Raw genomic sequence first — 21,710 nt, 5'->3', positions numbered from 1 at the left:
TAATGACCATCTCTCAGAAGAGAGTGCCTAATCCCCATCCTGCTTGACATTCAAAACAGTGCAGAATCACACACCACCAACATCCTGAGAGTTATCCTTAACCAGAAACTTAACTGGACCAGCTAAGTAAATACCATGGTTACAAGAACAGGCCAGAATCTGGATATACTGCAGCTAGTGATTCATCTTCTGAGTCCTCAAAGCCTTTACACCATCTAAAATGCATAAGTAGTGGAATATGTTCAAATTACCTGATTGTTGTTTCAGTTGTACTCAATCAAGAAGCTCAACACCATGCAAGACAAAGTTGTTTGCTTAATCACTCGTCATGCACCATTTGAAATATCCACTCTCTCCACCATGGTGTACTGTGACTGCAGTGTGTACCATCTACAGGACACAATGCAGTAAATCACCAAGGCTTCTTCAACAGACCTCCATAATCTGCAATCTCCGCTGTCTAGAAAATCAATGGTAGCAGATGCATGGGAACACTACATCCGCCTCCAAATTATACACCATCCTGACTTGAACATATAATCACCATCCTTCATCACTTTTGGGTCACAATCTTGGAACTCCGACCTAACAATAATGCAACAATATGTATCTTCACAGACTGCAGAGGTCCATGGAGGCTCATCGTCATCTTTTCATGTATAACTAAATGGGCAATAAATGTGCTGCCCACACTACAAAAAATATAGAGAAGCACTGGAGATAGTGCAAAAAAGACTGAGAACCGATACCAGTGTTGTGAGGATAAAATTATCAGTCAGCGCTGAGCAGACTGGAGCTCTTTCACTGGAATAGAGAAAACTAGGGAGACCTGGTTGAAGCAGATAGCATTGACGCATTTAAGGAGAGGGTTGGCACCTACACGAGGGAGAAGCATCCAGAAGACATGAAGCAGGATGGAAAGACGTGATTAGAGTTGAGGTGTGAGTTGAGGAAGAAGCTCGCAGGGGCACAAACACCTGTACAGGACAGTTGGATTGAATGGTCTACTCCTGTGCTATCAAAGCTGTAATATTTGTCAACCATTATCTATTTGCCGATATCAGTTTGACTTCAGGTACTTAGAATAAATATAAAGACCTGCAGTTATGGGGAAGCAACACATCCACTCAGTAGATTACTACTGAAATATTTGTAGCAATTCATAATTTTATAATTCCATATGTGGACATAGGAAAGTTGTATAAAATGAATGCACAGCTGTTACATTACAGAAAACAGACACGTTGAGAAGTGGGAAAGGGCGGGAGCCCAAAGGGTTAATAATCACGTGAATTCAGAATAGCACATGTAGAAAGTAATTTACTTTTCCTCCAGTGCTTAGTATTTAGAATCCTCATCTACCAGTCAGAGGATCAATAGACTGTTGTCAGTTACTTGTGCCACTCATAGTGCTTGTTGCAGTCACCTTCTGTTCGCACTCACAGTGCAGCTGCAACCACCACTGGAAAAGTGTAGCTTCTACAAATTCAAATGACAAGATGCAGAATTTCTATGTCTATGTAGACAAAAAATGTAATGAAAGGAGAGAACAGGAAAAAAAAGATATGTAGCTCTTCAGGTATCCTCTGACTATTTCCACATTGATACATGAAACTGCCCATATAAACTTGTCATGTTGAAATTATACCACTGCACCAGGGTAGGAGCTGCTTGACCTAATAGATGAAGAAACAGGAGTCAAAGGGTGATGATGGTGGGGTAAAAGGACAGCAATGACAGGTGAGGCACTGGGAAGAGGCCCACGAGAAAGACACTTGGCTATGGGCAGAGTAAAGGAAACAATGAGGCATTGTGAGAATAAGTTGAGTGGATGAATAAAGAGCAGGTTCTGCGGGGCTGGGCTGGGGTGGGGTGTGAGGCTGAATGAGCTGTGGCCTGCAAGCGCTAGACAATTTAAAATGATTAAAGGAAAAACATATTAAAATGACTTACCTACTTCTTACCTCAAAGAAAAGGAACAATATGATGAGAGTTGGGAGAAAGACTTCAGGAATTTTCTCCACAAAGTCAACCAGTAACCAGAGCCAGTAATTGCATTTTGACAGAGCAAATGTGAATAGAAAATACTGACATCTCAATTAATGGTGAGAAAAGTTGGCACAAATTTGTCAACATGACAGAAAGTTAATTCCTATTTAAGATTTCAAATAGTACTAGCCAATTTCCCATGGTACGCAGTAGGTCAAAGAATATGGTCACTCTCTTACCAGCTTCTGAAGTCTGCATGCTCCTCTCCCCTTTCTGCCTATCCTTCTCTCTTTCTTGTTTCCTCTTAACTCTTCTTTTTTGTTTCTCTTGTTCTCTTTGTCTTTTTCTCTTTTCCATTCAGTGAGTAGGTGGTGGGTTGGATGATGCAGTGTGACGGGAAATAAGTCATCAATGGCTGGAGGCTACATTGGGGTAAGTGTTGTGGGAAAAATCTGGCCATCAACGGTTTCCTTCTCATCCCCAAACACTTATTCTTCCCCTCCACATCTAGCTCCTTGCATCTCCCACCCCTTTACCTTCCCACTAATTACCTCCCTTCCTTCCAATGCCTGACTATTATCACTATTCCTTTTTATTACGCCAGTGACTTGACTTCAGGAGCACTTAACAGACTGTAAAGCACTTGGAACATCCTGAGCTCATGAAAGGTGGTACATAAATGCAAGTTATTTTTTCTTTCGTCTGCCTTGAACTATCTGCGGAATCCTCTGTCTTCTCTTCTTTCCCATTTGATGTCACTGGTTTCACCCTAAACTTTCCAACTTTCCACCTCACGTACTCCTTTCCAGAGAGAATGATGAGAGGTTAGAGGTGCTCCTCAACCTGTTTACTTCCTCCCCTTCCCCATCCAACCAATTTGTGATTTTCCTAAAAGGAGGCTTTGTTTAACTTTTAAAATTTCTGTTCCAAAAAAAGTCAATTAGAATGATTTCTCTCTATTTCTCTTTCATTTCCTTGGCTTACTGGTATTACACATGGACTCACTGTTTCACAGGTATAAGCGATTATTGTTGACCTTATATTTTTAGATGTGTTAGCAAACATGTGAGGCAATCAGTTGGCTTCCAAATTCAACTAACGTTTCTTTTTGAAGACTGAACTTTTACTCTTCCCTCTAACCTTTGAAGTAAAGGAAAATACTGCATCAGTGCAACTGACTGAATGGAGCTGACGCATCCACATACAGCTCGAAATGTTTCATCCCCAGGTAAAACAAACCTTAGCTTTTTGAAAGTTAAGCCTTGAATGAAGGCAGAGAAAGCACAAAAAAGCAATTCAATGGACAACCTGAATCATATTAGTCTAAGATATGTATTCCTTTTTCAGTTTGCAGCAACCTTTATTTTGGGAATTAGAAATTTCAGTTACAAAAAGTAGTGGGCAGGTAGAAAGAAAATCCGAATGTACTTTTGAGTGATTTGGGGAGCCGGTAGCATTGTGCGCGGTCAATGTCAAATTTACATAAGAAAAACCTATTATCGATGTGAACATAAGAATTTGAAATGAGAACAAAATGGACACAAAATGTGTGACAAAAACATGATAGGCTGTGCATGAAGGTATACATTTTTAATATGGGAGGGGAAGAGGTAACTATAGAGAGGAAAATAAAGAGAGAAGTAGCTAGATAAAGGGAGAGAGAAATGGAGATAAATATATAGATGAATAGATAGATACAGAAACAGATAGATAAGTGTGTGCTGTACTTTTCGTATAGCTATAATTGCCTTGAAAAAATAGAAGTTGTAGGTTCAATTTGAGGTACATTATAAAAGGTACCATACTGACAGTTATTTCTGGGAAAGATGCCAAGCTATGGTTACTTCAAACACTTTTCAGAGATACCAACTTTGTTAAAAAGCTACAATTTAGAACAGAAAAAGTTGTGGGGGCGGGGGGCTTTCTTCGCAGAGGAAATGGGTTGTATCTTATTTACTGGCTTTATTCAAGAATACTATTTACCATCCTGCACTGCCCGGGTGAATACCATTCACAGATCCATCTAGCTGGGAAGTGATGCATCATTGACCTCCACAAATAATTACTGAGGATACAGTTGCAGTAGCTTTCGGCCAGGAAGGTTAAGGGAAAGGAGCACGGCAAGGGCAGGCAAAAGCGAATTCCATACATAAGTAGTCATTGCAGCCCTTAAAGTCACTATGAGGGGGATTTTCTGTTCCCAATTTAGGTGGGCGGGATTGGCGGCAGGAGCAGAAAATCCCACGGGAGGCCCAAAATGCAGTTTACGATACTGGTGTGGTGGGGGTCTTCTATTATTAATTTTTAAAGTGAGTCCCTGGGCGCGATTCTCCACTCCCACGCCGGTTGGGAGAATTGCCTGGGCCAAAATTTCCGGGGACGCCGGTCCGACGCCCTCCCGCGATTCTCCCAAGCGGCGGGAACGGCCCAGTCGAGTTTCGCGGGCCGCAGGCCGGAGAATCGCCGGAGGCACCCAAGGTGGCGATTCTCCGGCACCCCCGCGATTCTGCGGCCCGGATGGGCCGAGCGGCCAGGCCAAAACGGCGGGTTCCCCCCGGCGCCGTCCACACCTGGTCGCTGCAGTCGTGGGCGGTGCGTGAACGCTGGGGGGGCGGCCTGTGGGGGGACGAGGGGGGATCCTGCACTGGGCTTCACCTGCAATGTGGGGTGGCCCGCGATCGGTGCCCACCGATCGTCGGGCCGTCCTCTCTGAAGGAGGACCGCCTTCCTTCCCCGGCCCCGCAAGATCCGTCCCCCAACTTCTTGCGGGGCGGATTTGGACAGGACGGCAACCACGCATGCGCGGTTTGGCGCCTGCCAACCCGCGCATGCGCGGATGACGTCTGTTATGCGGCGCCGGCCGCGTCATCCATGCGGCGCCGCTTTTACACGGGCGACAAGGCCTGGCGCCGGTAGATGACGCGGCCCCGATACTGGCCCATTGTCAGGGCCTGAATCGGTCGGGACCGGGGCCGTTCCGCATCGTCGTGGACCTCGACGGCGTTCACGACGGCGCGGCCACTTCGGCGTGGGAGTGGAGAATCCCGCCCCCTATCTTTAATAAATGGTGGAGCATGTTATTTTTCAGATATCATAGAATGTACAGTGCAGAAGGCCATTCGGCCCATCAAATCTGCACCGGCCCTTGGAAAGAGCACCCCAGCTAAGCCCATACCTCCACCCTATCCCTGTAATCCAGTAACCCCACCCAACTTTTCTGTTTGGACACTAAGGGCAATTTAGCATGGCCAATCCACCTAACCTGCACATCTTTGGACTGTGGGAGGAGACTGGAGCACCCGGAGGAAACCCACACAGACACGGGGAGAACGTGCAGACTCCGCACAGACAGTGACCCAAGCCGGAATCGAACCTGGGACCCTGGAGCTGTGAAGCAACTGTGCTAACCACTGTGCTACCGTGCTGCCCAAATGATATGAACCAAACGGAGAAAGCCACCCTTGAGGCCTGTGGCTAAAACATTTGTTTTTCCCGCCTACTGTGTCACTCTGGCAAACACGGAGACTTTCCGCCCAATGTATGTTGCTGAACATTACAGTGTTTGATTCAAAAAAGTGTAGCAATGACATTAAAATCTTCTGCATGCAGTTCCCAGCATTGACTGGACACAGCCTTCTAGGATTTAGTAAGACTGTTTTTGATCTGTGTTGATTAATAAAAGCTTCAATCAGTTGTCAGGTAGAGGACTAATAGATATTTATCCCTGCTGATCATAATTTCTATGGGCGATAAGCCGACACCCAATTCTGTTCCAATAGTTTGCCGGAGAGTTATTCTATCGCCATAGAAAACATCTTCTCAACCTATCTATTAGGCAGAATGAGAGGTGGACTTCTTCGTAAAAACTTGTTGTTACCGAGTTCAGTTATTCACTGGTTTCAATAAAGTAACATTTCTGGAGGCATAATGCCTTGTCTCCCAAATAACTCAAGAGCCGGATGTTTCTTTAATGAGTCTCTTCCAGATTCAATGCTCACTCTATAGTTAATGTGACATTTGGGGAAGATTAAAAATTGTACTTCTGTTAAGTTTCAATCAACACATTGTTCATTTGTAGACTGTCATTAATAATAACAGCATCTAAGTATGACCCATTGGATAAGTCACACATCATGGTTTCTTTTTTCCCATGTGAACTATCAAAGTCACCATCAGTGGTGTGTGTCCCTACAAGCATCGTTTTCACATTGCCATATACCACTTCAACATGGTGTGTACTATAAGCTGTTACGGAATCACCAGCCAAGCCACAAGAACCATTTCTAATTCCAAAGGACACACTCAAGAGGCACCAAAATACCTGAAGCACAAAAGCTCAGCCGAACATACCCCATAGCAGTTCATCAGGAATAATTTGTACAAAGTTTGACTTCGACATTAATGGTGTTAGAAGACAGGCCTTGCAGTTTGATAGTGCCCAAGAAATATTTGAAAAACTGCCATCAACTTGGAGGTAAGTACTTTCAAGTGCTGCGATAAGGTAACTTTAGTCACTCACTCAGACTCTACCAATTTAAAATCCTGGTCTCTCTTACAACAGCCCGTGCCCACCAACAACCCCCAAATACAAGCTGAAACCAGCTTATAAGACCATGAGACCATAAGACTTAGGAGCAGAATTAGGCAACTCGGCCCATCGAGTCTGCTCCGCCATTCAATCATGGCTCATATTTTCTCATCCCCATTCCCTTGCCTTCTCCCCATAACCCATGATCCCCTTGTTAAGCAAGAAAATATCTATCTCGGTCTTAAAGACACTCAGTGACTTGTAACAATCACAATTAACACGATTTTCAAATAATTCACTTTTCCCAACAAATATGGATATATATTTCAGGAAAACTGTTAAATAAGACCTAGAGCTTCAAACAGATCCCTATAAAATGACAGAGGGGCCTAGTATTAAGAATGACTAACTCCTGGCAACATAAACAGAAAAACCCGAGCAGTTTGCAGATGCCATTTGAGTTCAAGATTAAATTACACCTTCATTAAATCATGCTCCCTCATCTAAAGTAATATTTTGTAACACATATGTTTATATATTGTATGATTTTATACATAAATGAAAAGCATGTTAATGACAACTCAAGTGGAGCTGAAGTTACACTGACTGAAAGGGGCAGAGGCTATTGTAATGTCAGTGCTGTAGATGATTGACAGGTTGGTACAATCAGGGAATTAATGTGCAGTTTTAAAGCAGAATTAAAAGGAAATTAAAAGGTTAATTATATGCTATTATAATAATAAAAAAAGTATTCTTACTGTTGTGTCTTTTATTCTATCCTAAAAAAAGAAAAGAAAAAAGGTTTTAATGACAAATGCAATGAAGCCTTTACAGTTTCAAAATAACATTAAAACTACAAATTGCTGGATTGTATTTAAATAAATAAAAACTTATTGAGTTAGAATTTGTGCAGAAATCAGTGTGCTATGTTGTAATGCACTATACAAAATTGTGTCTGTGTGCAACTGTGTGTCCTCAATCAGCACAAGTTAGTGCTCTCATCAGGGTGAGCTCATTGTCCGCTGCTCTTTAGAACAGTCTTAAATGCTTGTTTCAAGTTCTATTTTGTAAAAACAGAGCACATTTTTTAAAGAAGGTAAATGCAGTGTCGAGTGTGGTGCTAAGCCATACAAACCAGAACGCTCCCAAGTTCAACCTCCGTTCCGTGCTGTGTCAGTCGAGCGATGGTGGGTGATCCTCGATTCTTGGGCTAAGGACAGGAAATAACAATCAGGGTTTCTGTTCCTGATCATCATCCGTAGAAAGAATATGCAGGTTAGGGGCATCAGGTGAGGAACGGCTGGGCTGTACTGCGCTGGGCTGGGCTGCCTCTCCTCTCTAACCTCTTTCTTTCCAATAGAATAGCTAATTGACACATGACGTCAGTGTTCCCAAAAGACGAGGCCACTTGCTCAAGTGTTACGACCCGCAGGAAATAAGAATATAAAAAAGCCACAAAGTATTGGGAAGGGTAAAACTTGTTGAGAGACTACATTTGTTTGTAAATCACTCATTACAAAAAAAGATTAGTTGCTAAAGAATATGAAAGAAAATAAAGAATACAGACATTTCAACTAGGGTCATAAGCTGACAAAACCTTTAAATTATAACCTGGAGTGGAAACATCAAACTAGTTAGAGGGCGCGATTTAACCAAATTGGAACAGAGTCCCATGATGAGTGCGTTTAGCTGGGTGTTTTGCGGCCCTCGCAGTGTCGAGAAACACCACATTATCTATCCAGATCTTGTTTCAATTCGGTGCCTCAGCGGGGAACCCCCCCATCAAGGCTGCATTTAGTCCCGTTTCCTGCACTGAGGAGCTCCACTCGTCGGAACTCCTGAGTGCAGGAAGAGATCGGGATGCCATTTTGAAATGCCGTCCCGTTCGCTCGAATCCCGACGTGACCCTGAAACCCCCCAATGCCCGAACTCACCTATAAGGCATTCCTTGGGCCCCCCTCACTCCACCTCACACATTCAGGGTACCCTAGGGCCCAATCCACGCTGCAGAAAAATACCAGCCTGGCACCTTGGAAGTGCCAGGATGGCACCCAGGTGGCACTGCCAAGGTGCCCGGGTGGCACCAGTAGTTCCAGGGTGCCATCCTATACAGAGGGCAACCACCTGGGGGTCTCCGAATCCCTGGGAGACTCCCACAAGTGCTGTTCTGTCTGGTCCCAATTTGTGGGGATCAGCACTGAATGGAGCACACCCAAGGTCTCCGAGGTGAAGGGGTTACATCCCTCGGATAGATCAGGGGAGCACATATTAGAGTGAGACTAGCTGTCTCACTCTAATATGCAGATTTGCAAAATACTGATCCTGACCATAACAGGCAGGATTCAGATTGCGACGTCTCGTAAGAACGCGTTAGATCTCGGGAGGAGTGGCGAGCCGGGCAGATCCCGGAAGAGGGATCTCCCGGCATCTAATGGCCGCGCTGCCTTTGAAGCGCAACATGGCCAGTGGATCGCATCCAGAATCTATAAAACTGAATTCCTCACTAAAAAAAAGTATTTGCAGAAGTAATTCATTTATTTGACAATATTTGTTCCCAATTACTGAAGCGGTGGGGAGATTCAGTACTGCAAACACACAAAAGACTTTCCACTAATTTGATTGTTTTCCTAGATAAATAGATGGGTATATAAAGCTGATTGTGGATTCTGATGGTGTATAACTTTGTAATTTCTGTGGAGCTTTTTTGTTAATATATTCAATATGGTTTGAACATTTCTATTAACAGAAGCAAAATATCAGTAAATGAACAGTGAAACCTGAATGATCACAACAATTGTTAATATTTCCCCACCTGGAACCTATTTATTATTCCATATGTAAAAAACACTTGAGGGGAAAAAACGTATCTTGTAACATGGACCAATCTGCAAGGGCAAAAGTGCAGGTAATGTCAAATGGCCTGCGCAGAGGCACAACAGACCCAAAAAGGGAAAGAGAAGCAAATGTGGTGAAGTAAAAATTAATAGTCTTATGTCCTTGGGGAAATGGTGGTGTAGTGGTAATGTCACGGGACTGGTAATTCAGACAGTCTGGGGACACAGGTTCAAATCCCAGCTGGTGGAATTCAAATTCAATTAATTAATACCACCTGAAATTTCTTTGCCCTTGGTTTTGGCAATAGCAATTTCCTGTTTAAAATAAACAGTAATTGCAGAGATATGGGCACATTTTAGAACAACAGGCTTTTGAGAAATGGTGATGTGGCCAGAAATTATCATGGGAAATTTTGTGGCAATGTCTGACCCATTGGGCTTTTGCCCAGTTTAACATATGTATCTAATTCTGTTTGGGTGGGGATTAGTGGACAAATCGTCCAACCGTGTGCATTTCACCATTCCCCCTCCTGTCCCTCAGATAGTCTTGGTATCAAGTGTGGAATAATTCCTTGTGAATCCCATCAGAAATCCCTCAATAAGGTCCAGAGAAACATTCCCTAGTTGAAAGCTGATATAAATTATATCAGGACCTAGAGAAAGCAAGACAAAAATGGCGAGTGTTGAAGAGAGCAAAGACTTTTAAACTCACTCCCCGAGGAAATATTTGTATTATTATTCTTTGGTGTTTCCCAATCCTCTGGGTTCCACTAATAGTGCATCCTGACTTTCTGGAGGCAAATGAGGATGGGGCTCTGTAGTGTCATGTTCTGTAGACTGGCCGATATCAATGATGCTCTACAGAACAGCTAGTTTAAATAATTTATTATGAAACAACTGTGTGGTAAAGATAACTGGAATAAATTAATAACACCAACACTAACTAACTATTTTAGAACTACTGCAAAATACGTCTATCCACCAGCACGACTTACTCCCAACTGCCTCGAGGCACAGAGCCGCAGGGTAGACTTACACTGCCACACTGCCACCTGCTGGTCAGAGGTTGTGTATAATACTATATACAGAATTGCTTTATGCATATCATCACATCCCCCTCCTTTGGAAAATGTAATTATTTACATTGCTGAGATCATTTTTACAATGATCTAACTATAAACTATTTACATCTTTAAAGTATTTATAGTCTGTCACAAATTCAGTTTTTCGGGTTTGTGCCTTAGCCTTAAAACATAGAATATACAGTGCAGAAAGAGGCCATTTGGCCCATCGAGTCTGCACCGACCCACTTAAGCCCTCACTTCCACCCTATCCCCGAAACCCAATAACCCTCCTAACCTTTTTGGTCACTAAGGGCAATTTATCATGGCCAATCCACCTAACCTGCACGTCTTTGGACTGTGGGAGGAAACCGGAGCACCTGGAGGAAACCCACGCAGACAAGGGACAGTGACCCAGCGGGGAATCAAACCTGGGACCCTGGCGCTGTGAAGCCACAGTGCTATCCACTTTTGCTACCGTGCTGCCTGACCCTTGTTTAAATCCTTGTTGACCTTCTAAGTGGCTGCTGAACTTGTGACATTACTTCATCTTCCTTTGTAGTTGTTGAAGCTGTTTGTTCTTCTTCATGTATCGTGATGTCTTTATCTTGTTGTTCCGCATGCTGCACTGTATGTTCTTCAGCTGTTTTAGGACTGTTGCATGCTTCTTCTGGTGGTTGCATTACAATGGCTGGAGATATTTCATACCTCTTTGTGGATTTGGCCTGAAATCTCTCCTTAGCCTCCTTTTGTTTTGAAACAATGATTGCCTCTCTACTTTTGGAGTACCGAACTCTTTTGACAATTGGAACTGAACCATTTTACAGCATGTGCAGTTTGTTTGCTTCCCGCACTGTGTGCAGACGTTCACTCTCCTGACCCTGTGCAGTTTCATACCATGGCCTCAGTACCTCAGATGATATCTGGCCAACAGACTGTGTCTTTGGCTCTTATCTTACATTTTTTTCTTCCCGAGTGCCCTTCATGGATTTTGTGCAGAACCACCGACCTTCATGGGTTCAGAATTACTATTCTCTTATTTCTCAGCAAAACTCCAGGTGCATCACTTAACTCTGCACTTGCGTTGTAAAAACTTGAGCAGGATTCTCTGGGCCATCCTTCATGGAGATATTGTCTCACCATCTGCAAGACTGTGTCCTTGGTGGTTTCTTCTTTTACTCTGACACAACGAATACAGGTTATCCAGTCTTTAGGTTCTTCTGTGCACTTAACCACACCCCAAGCTGTCATCCTCTCTAGCTCAGCCTTCAATCTATCTCTCAATGATTAAGTCATGTTGGAAATTTCAATTGCTTGGGGACCTGCTACATTGAGCAGCAATGCGATACGCCTCTCATCGGGTTGTGCCTGCAGACCAAGGGCTGCAACATAAGAGTTTGAATTGCTGCTTAAACACCTGCCAATTCCTGACTATGTTACCGGTAATCCGAAGCTGTTGAGGTGCCTTGATACCATCCATCCTGGGCTTTGAAGTTTTACCGCCATTGAGCACCAGTTACCAGTAGCTTATCAGGTGAGTAGAAACAATTTGTTTTCTCATTGTACCTTCTTTTTCTTCAGAGTTATCTTTAAATTGTTTGGTTCTTCGCAGAATCTTCTTGTTCTTAGTCGATCGTCGCTCTTGGTACCATGTCATATACTGTAGACTAGCCAATATGAATGTTGCACTACAGAACAACTATTATAGAGCTATTGCAAAATACATCTATCCACTAGCAAGACTTACTCCCAACTGCCTTGAGACACAGAGCCGCATGATGGACTTACACTGCCACCTGCTGGCCAGAGGTCATAGGTATAATACTATACACAGAATTGCTTTATGCATATCATCACATATAGCACTGAGAGGCGCAAATCCCACCCTTCCCAATTATGGTTCTGTCATTTGGAACAGAATCAGCACCAAAATCGAGAGGAGTTTGACACCATCACAGAGTACCATCAAAGTATGGTTCAGAGACTTCCAAGCCCAATGTATATGATGCTGGTGTGCTGGTAACCCACAACACAACTTGCTTGTCATAAACATGTTCTCAATTAATGTTCTCTTTATTTAATTATTTGTCAATCTCCTGGTGGCTTTGCGTGTGATAAGTTATAGAACATAGGCCCTCTCTAATCTGTCTCAGATGCTCCTCCCTTTCTCACTGCCTTTTACTCTGCTGCTTCCTCTCCCTTTAAATTTTTCTTTGCTTTTTACTCTGTTCTGTCCTCTTCAGATTTTGTCCTTTTTTCTTCTCTTTCCTTTTTTTTTCCTTTCTGTTGGGAGTTGGTGGGAGGTAGGTTATGGTGTGGCAGGGAAAGAAGCCACTGCTTCAGTGTAGCGTACATTTAGAGTGGGGGGTCATGCGCAGATGTGGTCATGGAAACAGAGAAAATAGGAACAGGAGGAACCCATTGCATCCGCTATTCATTATGATCATGACGGATCATTGAACTCAGTAATCTGTTCCCGCTTTCCCCCTTTGATGTCTTTAGTCCTAAGGGCTATACCTAACTTCTTTTTGAAAACATACACAATTAACACGATTTTATGGCCACGTTGCACCGTGGGAGATCTAACGAGATCCCATTGTGGGCGGGATCACCTTTTAGCGAATCTGCATATTAAAGCGAATTATTAATCTCACTTTAATGTGCAGATTCCAGAGTTACCCAAGGCATGAGCCCAATCACCCTCATCTCGGAGCCCTCCACAAATGAGGACTGGCAAAAAAACTCATGGGGATCTCCCACGTGCATGTCCTTTGGACAGGGTGGCTCCATGGCATTGCTGGTGCCACCCAGCTTGGCAGTGCCACCTGGATGCCAGCCTGGCACTGCCCAGGTGCCACGGCTAGTTGGCACTGCCAAGGTGTCATGGTGCCATTTTTTGCGTGGGTGCGATCGGGCCAGGGTCCCCTGCACGAGTGTTAGGGGGTTAAAAATGGCGTCCGATCTCTTGCTATACTGAGGAGTTCCGGCGAGCGGAGCTCCTCAGTGCAGAAAACGGGCTATGTATGGCCTTGGCTGCATATTCCCCGTTGTGGCCTCTTGTCAAACGCGAGTCGAGTTTTATAGCCGTGTGTTTCTCAACGCTGCGAGTGCTGGGAAACACGCAGCTAAATGCGCTTGCTGTGGGACTTTGTTCCCATTTAGTTATGATGTGGAGATGCCGGCGTTAGACAAGGGTGAGCACCGTAAGAACATAGAACATTACAGCGCAGTACAGGCTCTTCGGCCCTCGATGTAGCGCCGACCTGTGAAACCAATCTAAAGCCCATCTACACTGTTCCCTTATCGTCCATATGTCTATCCAATGACCATTTGAATACCCTTAGTGTTGGCGAGTCCACTACTGTTGCAGGCAGGGCATTCCACGCCCTTACTACTCTCTGAGTAAAGAACCTACCTCTGACATCTGTCTTATATCTATCTCCCCTCAATTTAAAGCTATGTCCCCTCGTGCTAGACATCACCATCCGAGGAAAAAGGCTCTCACTGTCCACCCTATCTAATCCTCTGATCATCTTGTATGCCTCAATTAAGTCACCTCTTAACCTTCTTCTCTCTAACAAAAACAGCCTCAAGTTCCTCAGCCTTTCCTCACATGATCTTCCCTCCATACCAGGCAACATCCTGGTAAATCTCCTCTGCACCCTTTCCAATGCTTCCACATACTTCCTATAATGCGGCGACCAGAATTGCACGCAATACTCCAAATGCGGCCGCACCACAGTTTTGTACAGCTGCAACATGACCTCATAGCTCCGAAACTCAATCCCTCTAACAATAAAAGCTAACACACCGTACGCCTTCTTAACAACCCTCTCAACCTGGGTGGCAACTTTCAGGGATCTATGTACATGGACACCGAGATCTCTCTGCTCATCCACACTGCCAAGAATCTTACCATTAGCCCAGTACTCTGTCTTCCTGTTATTCCTTCCAAAATGAATCACCTCACACTTTTCTGCATTAAACTCCATTTGCCACCTCAGGCCAGCGCTGCAGCTTATCTATGTCCCTCTGTAACTTGTAACATCCTTCCGCACTGTCCACAACTCCACCGACTTTAGTGTCATCTGCAAATTTACTCACACATCCTTCTACGCCCTCCTCCAGGTCATTTATAAAAATGACAAACAGCAGTGGCCCTAAAACAGATCCTTGTGGTACACCACTAGTAACTGGACTCCAGTCTGAACATTTCCCATCAACCACCACCCTTTGTCTTCTTCCAGCTAGCCAATTTCTGATCCAAACTGCTAAATCACCCTGAATCCCATGCCTCCGTATTTTCTGCAGTAGCCTACCGTGGAGAACCTTATCAAATGCTTTACTGAAATCCATATACACCACATCAACTGCTTTACCCTCATCCACCTGTTTGGTCAACTTCTCAAGAAACTCAATAAGGTTTGTGAGGCACGACCTACCCTTCACAAAACCGTGTTGACTATCTCTAATCAAATTATTCCTTTGCAGATGATTATACATCCTATCTCTTATAAACCTTTCCAAGATGTTGCCCACAACAGAAGTAAGGCTCACTGGTCTATAGTTACCGGGGTTGTCTCTACTCCCCTTCTTGAACAAGGGGACAACATTTGCTATCCTCCAGTCTTCTGGCACTATTCCTGTAGACAAAGATGACTTAAAGATCAAAGCCAAAGGCTCAGCAATCTCCTCCATAGCTTCCCAGAGAATCCTAGGATAAATCCCATCCGGCCCAGTGGACTTATCTATTTTCACACTTTCCAGAATTGCTAACACCTCCTCCTTATGAACCTCAAGCCCTTCTCGTCTAGTAGCCTGAATCTCAGTATTCTCCTCGACAACATTGTCTTTTTCCTGTGTGAATACTGACGAAAAATATTCATTTAGCACCTCTCCTATCTCCTCAGACTCCATGCACAACTTCCCACTACTGTCCTTGACTGGCCCTACTCTTACCCTAGTCATTCTTTTATTCCTGACATATCTATAGAACTTTTTAGGGTTATCCTTGATCCCACCTGCCAAAGACTTCTCATGTCCCCTCCTGGCTCTTCTTAGCTCTCTCTTTAGGTCCTTTCTAGTCTTACAACACCAGGTTAAAGTCCAACACGTTTGTTTCAAATCACTATCTTTTGGAGCACTGCTCCTCCCTCCGTTCCTTCCCCATTTAGTTAAATTGCGCCCAAAGTTTTGCCCTCAACTGCTTTCTGTGGGAACGAATTCCACACTTGGGTGAAGAAATTTCTCCTCATCTCAGTCCTAATTGGTTTACCATGTATCCTTAGACTGTGACCCCTGGTTCTGGACTCCCCCACTATTGGGAACATCCTTCCTGCATCTACCCTGTCTAGTCCTGTTTGAATCTTATCGGTTTCTATGAGAGCCCCCTTCATTTTTCTAAACACCATCAAATATAACCCTAATCGACCCAATCTCTCTTCATATGATAGTCCCGCCAACCCAGGAATCAGTCTGGTTAACCTTTGCTGCTCTCCCTCTATAGTAAGAACATCCTTCCTCAGATAAGGAGATCAAAACTGCACACACTATTCCAGGTGTGGCCTCACCAAGGCCCTGTATAATTGCAGCAAGATATCCCTACACCTGTACTCAAATCCTCTCGCTATGAAGGCCAACAAACCATTTGCTTTTTTTACTGCCTGCTGCAACTGCATGCTTACTTTCAGTGACTGGTGTATGAGGACACCCATGTCTTGTTGCACCTTCCCCTCTGTCATTCTCTCACCATTCAGATAATAATCTGTCTTCCTATTTTTGGTATCAGAGTTCTCTCATTTGATCATCCCCTCAGTACAGACTGAACAGGGCTGATGCCTTAAGGAATACCAGTAGAGTGTACATCCACAGTAAATCCACATTCAGCTCAGAGTTACAGTTCTGAGTAGAATTTTCAAATCCAATCCCAGATTTCGAAGTGAGATTGAGGCCTTCAATTAAATGTTTAGCAAAGTAATTTAAAGGCACATGGATGATTTTAACTATGCTACTGTAAAATATTTAATGTTTATTTTTTATTACTTTGTTCATTTTGGACAACAGAAATTTCAATTAGTGAGGAAAGAACAAATTAATTTTTCTCAAAGAGTGATTTGTGGAATATCATGGACACATTACGCAATCATAGTGTAATGCATTTTTACTACAGAATAGCAAACTCTGTGTTGCGTGGATATCTTAAAATTAGTTTACAATAAAAGCTGCCTGTCATACCAAGATCAAGACAGATTTCCATTTAGAGGCAGAGTGTGGATTATTACTAAGAAAGCAGCAACACAGGATACTAAGTATTTTGTTCGTAAAACATGAACAATTTTCATATGGGTTCTCCTGAGTTTTAGAAGCAAAACAAAAAGAAGATGTTTAAGTCAATCATTGCTATTGCTACAGACATGGTAGATCATTGCGATGTGTCCAGTGACTCGATAATCTATTACATTCAGATCTCACCGGAGGGTTTGTGGCACTGGCATTGATATCGGTTATCATTTACAAATCCAGATTCTCAGGGCTACAGTAAGTTTGAGTTGTGGGATTCGGTTTCTGCCAAGGGTTTAGAGTAGAGCTGTGATCAGCATGTCAGCATGCAGTAATTTCTTTTTGTTGGGTCAAATGTCAGTTTTAGACTATAAAAGATGGAATATTAATCTGAACCAAATGTCAATATTTCACTTCAGCTGAAATATCTATAATGGCTTGTTTGAATGCAGGCTAATTGGTTTTCGCTTAGTAAATTATCAGTGCGAACAAGGATGTATAATGTAATATCTATGATATTGCACATTACTTGAAGTTTTAAGGAACTGATTCATTTATTGAGAATCTTGTATTTGAATGAAGTTTACAAAGATCTTGCTTTGAATTTGAATGATGAATGAAACAAAGAAACAGGATGAAGTCCATTTCACCAATCGAGCCTGTTCAGTTATTCAATTGCTAATCGGCAATCTAATTCCATTTACCCACCTCTGTCCCTTGACACCCTTGTTAAACAAAAATCTATCAATTTCAGATTTAAAATTAACAATTAACCTAGCATCAATTGTCTTTTGTGGAAATGGGTCCAACCTTTCATCACTCTGTCTGTAAATATGTATTTCCTAATTTCACTCTTAAAAAGTCTGGCTCAAATTTTTAGGGCATGTCCCTTAAACTCCCCACCCAGCAGAAATACTCTGTTCCCCTTGATATATTGAAAATTAAAATCAATGCACCCTTTAGCCTTCTGAGTTCTAGAAATATAACCCTAGTGTGTGTAGTAATGCATTCACAATTCAGATAACAGCAATGCTTTGGGGAAAGGGCTACTAAATAAAATCAACCTTTTCATACCCTTTCTTCACTGCTGCCCCCCGCCCCAATTATTTCCTCTGTTCTGAAGGTGTGAAAACTCCGACTGAGGTACAGAACCCCAGGGCTGGTGCCACCCACCCCTGTAGGTGGTGGCTTGCTATGAGAGTTAAGAGCGAATTAAGACCTAGCCACAACATTTTGTCCAAAGTCACATTTAGCATGAACGGGTACGGTCTCCTTCCCCGAAGGCCTTTAATAAACAAATTATGCTTCTACATCAATCCATGGTAATTTACTGAATTCAATTTCACAATCTCCTGTCATAGGATTTACACTCAGAACCTCTGGGTTGTGACAGTATCTATCTATGAACTTCCAAAGATAGAAGATCTTACCACCATGCCAAAAGCCTCACTTTAAGAAATTTGGAATCTGAGACTTCCGGTGGCGTGGGCGAGCAGGGTGGCCGCAATAACAAGAGCTCCTGCCGGTGGCCGCGATTCGCGGCGATTTCGGGGAAATCCCCGAGTAATCACGCGCCTTTGGGGCTGCCACGAGCAGCCAGCGGGGCCGGTTTAAAAACCGGCGAAGAACCCCGCGCGGGTGTCGGGCGGCGGGGGCTAAGGCGCCGGGCTCGGCAGGTCAGAGCAGCGGGGGCGGAGCTACGAGGAGGCCGAGGCGGCAGGCCCGAGGCCAGGGCACCACGCAGGGAGGGTGCTCCACGTCGGATGGCTCCCACCTAGGAAGAAGAAAGAAGGTTGAAGCCTGGTCCCAGGTGAATGCAGAGGAGAAAGAAAGAAGATTCAAGGAAGTTTGGTAAAAGTTTTTTTTTCGCAAAAAAGAAGAATGTCAGATTGAGGGTGAAGGGGGAGAGGAGAAAGGAAATAAGATAAAAAAAACAATAAGCCGCTAAAGGATGCGAAGAGCAGCATCGAAGAAAGGAGGAAACGCGGGGTTCGCCGCTGAAGGAGAAGACGAGCAAAAGTGTTGACAGAATGGCGGAAGCCAAACTGCAAGGCAGGGCCTCACTACTTACGGCGGAGAAGATGACCGAGGTGATGGTGGTGGAGCTGGAACAACGTTTGGTGAGGCACATGGAGGTCCTGAGGAAAGAGATGGCGGTCGTGTTGAGGTCATTGTTGGAGGAGGCAATCGGCCCGATGAGGGTGGAGGTGGCAAAGGTATCGGCCGAGGTGAGAGAGCAGGGCGAGAAGATGAAGGAGGTGGAGGAGGCCGTGACACGACACAGCGACCAGGTCACCTCGATGGGGGACGAGCTACAGAGGGTGGTGGAGGTTAAGAGAGGACTCCGAGCAAAGCTGGAAGACTTGGAAAACCGCTCAAGGCGGCACAATTTGAGAATTGTGGGCTTGCCCGAAGGGACAGAGGGCCCAAGGCCAATGCAATACTTCGCTAAGAAGTTGGTGGAGCTGATGGGGAGGGTGAGAGCCTCACCCTGTACGAGCTAGACTGAGTTCATCGGTCATTAAGGCCGAAGCCCAAAGTGAACGAGCCGCCAAGGGCAGTAATTATCTGCTTCCATAAGTTTTGCATGAAGGAGAAAATATTAAGCTGGGCGAAGCAGGAGCATGAGGTGCTGTGGGATGGTACTGCGGTTCGGATCTACCAGGACTGGACGGTGGAGTTAGCAAAAAGACGAGCGGCGTTTGGGCGAGTGAAGGCGGCTTTGTACAAGAAGGGGGTGTGGTTTGGTGTGGTGTACCCGGCAAAGTTGAGAGTAACATATAACGCCAAAGACTTTTATTTTGAGACAGCAGAGGCGGCTGAGGCGTTCGTGAGGGCAGAAGGCTTGGGACAGACGTGAAGAGCGGAACTGAAAGAGAGACTGTGGACTGTGTTTGAGCGGCTGGAAAATGTACAAATGTTGCAACTTTCTTTTTACTGATTTGTATTGAAATTTACTTCTCTTTGCATTGTAGGGAACAAGCGGTCCTAGATCTGGTCCTGTGTAATGAGGCAGGATTGATTAATGATCTCATAGTTCGGGATCCTCTTGGAAGGAGCGACCACAATATGGTGGAATTTAAAATACAGTTGGAGGATGACAAGGTAAGGTAGACTGGGAGCAAAGGCTTCATGGTGAAGCAGTTGAGGAACAGTGGAGAACCTTCCGAGCGATCTTTCACAGTGTTCAGAAAAGGTTCATACCGACAAAAAAGAAAGACGGGAAAAATCGACCCTGGATATTTAAGGAGGTGAGGGAGAGTATCAAATTGAAGGAAAAAACATACAAAGTGGCAAAAATTAGTGGGAGACTAGAGGACTGGGAAGTCTTTAGGGGACAACAGAAAGCTACTAAAAAAGCCATAAACAGTAAGGTAGACTATGAAAGTAAACTTGCTCAGAACATAAAAGCAGATAGTAAAAGCTTCTACAAATATATAAGACAAAAAAGAGTGGCTAAGGTAAATATTGGTCCTTTGGAAGATGAGAAGGGAGATTTAATAATAGGAGACGGGGAAATGGCTGAGGAGCTGAACAGGCTTTTTGGGTCAGTCTTCACAGTGGAGGACACAAATAACATGCCAGTGACTGATGGAAATAAGGATATGATAGGTGAGGACCTTGAGATGATTGTAATCACTAAGGAGGCAGTATTGGGCAAGCTAATGGGGCTAAAGGTAGACAAGTCTCCTGGCCCTGATGGGATGCATCCTAGAGTGTTAAAAGAGATGGCTAGGGAAATTGTAAACGCGCTAGTGATAATTTATCAAAATTCACTAGACTCTGGGGTGGTCCCAGAGGATTGGAAAGTAGCAAACGTGACACCACTGTTTAAAAAAGGAGGTCGGCAGAAAGCGGGTAATTATAGGCCGGTAAGCTTAACTTCGGTTGTAGGGAAAATGGTGGAATCTATCATTAAGGAGGAAATAGCGGGGCACCTGGAGGAAAATTGTCCCATTGGGCAGACGCAGCATGGGTTCACAAAGGGTAGGTCGTGTCTGACTAATTTGATAGAATTTTTTGAGGCCGTTACCAGTGCAGTAGATAACGGGGAGCTAATGGATGTGGTATATCTGGATTTCCAGAAAGCTTTTGACAAGGTGCCACACAAAAGGTTGCTGCATAAACTAAAGATGCATGGCATTGAGGGTAAAGTGGTAGCATGGGTAGAGGATTGGTTAACTAACAGAAAGCAGCGAGTGGGGATAAATGGGTGTTTCTCTTGTTGGCAACCTGTAACTAGTGGGGTCCCTCAAGGATCAGTGTTGGGCCTGCAGTTGTTCACAATTTACATAGACGATTTGGAGTTGGGGACCAAGTGCAATGTGTCAAAGTTTGCAGACGACACTAAGATGAGTGGTAAAGCAAAAAGTGCAGAGGATACCGGAAGTCTGCAGAAGGATTTGGATAGGTTAGGTGAATGGGCTAGGGTCTGGCAGATGGAATTCAATGTTGCCAAGTGTGAGGCTATCCATTTTGGGAGGAATAACAGCAGAATGGATTATTATTTAAACGGTAAGATGTTAAAACATGCTGCTGTGCAGAGGGACCTGGGTGTGCTGGTGCACGAGTCGCAAAAAGTTGGTGTGCAGGTGCAACAGGTGATTAAGAAGGCTAATCGAGTTTTGTCTTTCATTGCTAGAGGGATGGAGTTCAAGACTAGTGAGGTTATGCTGCAATTGTATAGGGTGTTGGTGAGGCCGCACCTGGAGTATTGTGTTCAGTTTTGGTCTCCTTACCTGAGAAAGGACATATTGGCACTGGAGGGAGTGCAGAGGAGATTCACTAGGTTGATCCCAAAGTTGAGGGGAGGTTATGACGAGAGGTTGAGTAGACTGGGACTGTACTCATTGGAGTTTAGAAGGATGCGGGGGGATCTTATTGAGACATATAAAATTATGAAGGGAATAGATAGGATAGATGCGGGCAGGTTGTTTCCACTGGTCGGGGAAAGCAGAACTAGGAGGCATAGCCTCAAAATAAGGGGAGGTAGATTTAGGACGGAGTGTAGGGGGAACT

General features: G+C 44.1%; 1 protein-coding gene across 11 annotated transcripts in view; it reads right to left on the bottom strand.

Moving 5' to 3' along the window:
- The window catches only part of sobpa (sine oculis binding protein homolog (Drosophila) a), a 624,481-nt gene that overhangs the window by 98,155 nt on the left and 504,616 nt on the right, over positions 1 to 21,710 (bottom strand). For 8 of the 11 annotated variants that reach the window (XM_072499947.1, XM_072499951.1, XM_072499948.1 and 5 more), the window contains 2 exons: positions 7,653 to 7,727; positions 7,276 to 7,296 (listed from right to left, as the gene is read on the bottom strand). The exons of 2 other annotated variants lie outside the window; for them this stretch is intronic. In XM_072499947.1, coding sequence (XP_072356048.1) covers positions 7,276 to 7,296; positions 7,653 to 7,727 — 96 coding nt within the window. The remainder of the gene's footprint in view (positions 1 to 7,275; positions 7,297 to 7,652; positions 7,728 to 21,710) is intronic. One more of the 11 variants, XM_072499945.1, reaches the window with a different exon arrangement.

Source organism: Scyliorhinus torazame, chromosome 4 (genome assembly GCF_047496885.1).
Source record: "Scyliorhinus torazame isolate Kashiwa2021f chromosome 4, sScyTor2.1, whole genome shotgun sequence".
Lineage (NCBI taxonomy): Eukaryota > Metazoa > Chordata > Chondrichthyes > Carcharhiniformes > Scyliorhinidae > Scyliorhinus > Scyliorhinus torazame.
This window is presented reverse-complemented; position numbering and strand designations above follow the sequence as displayed.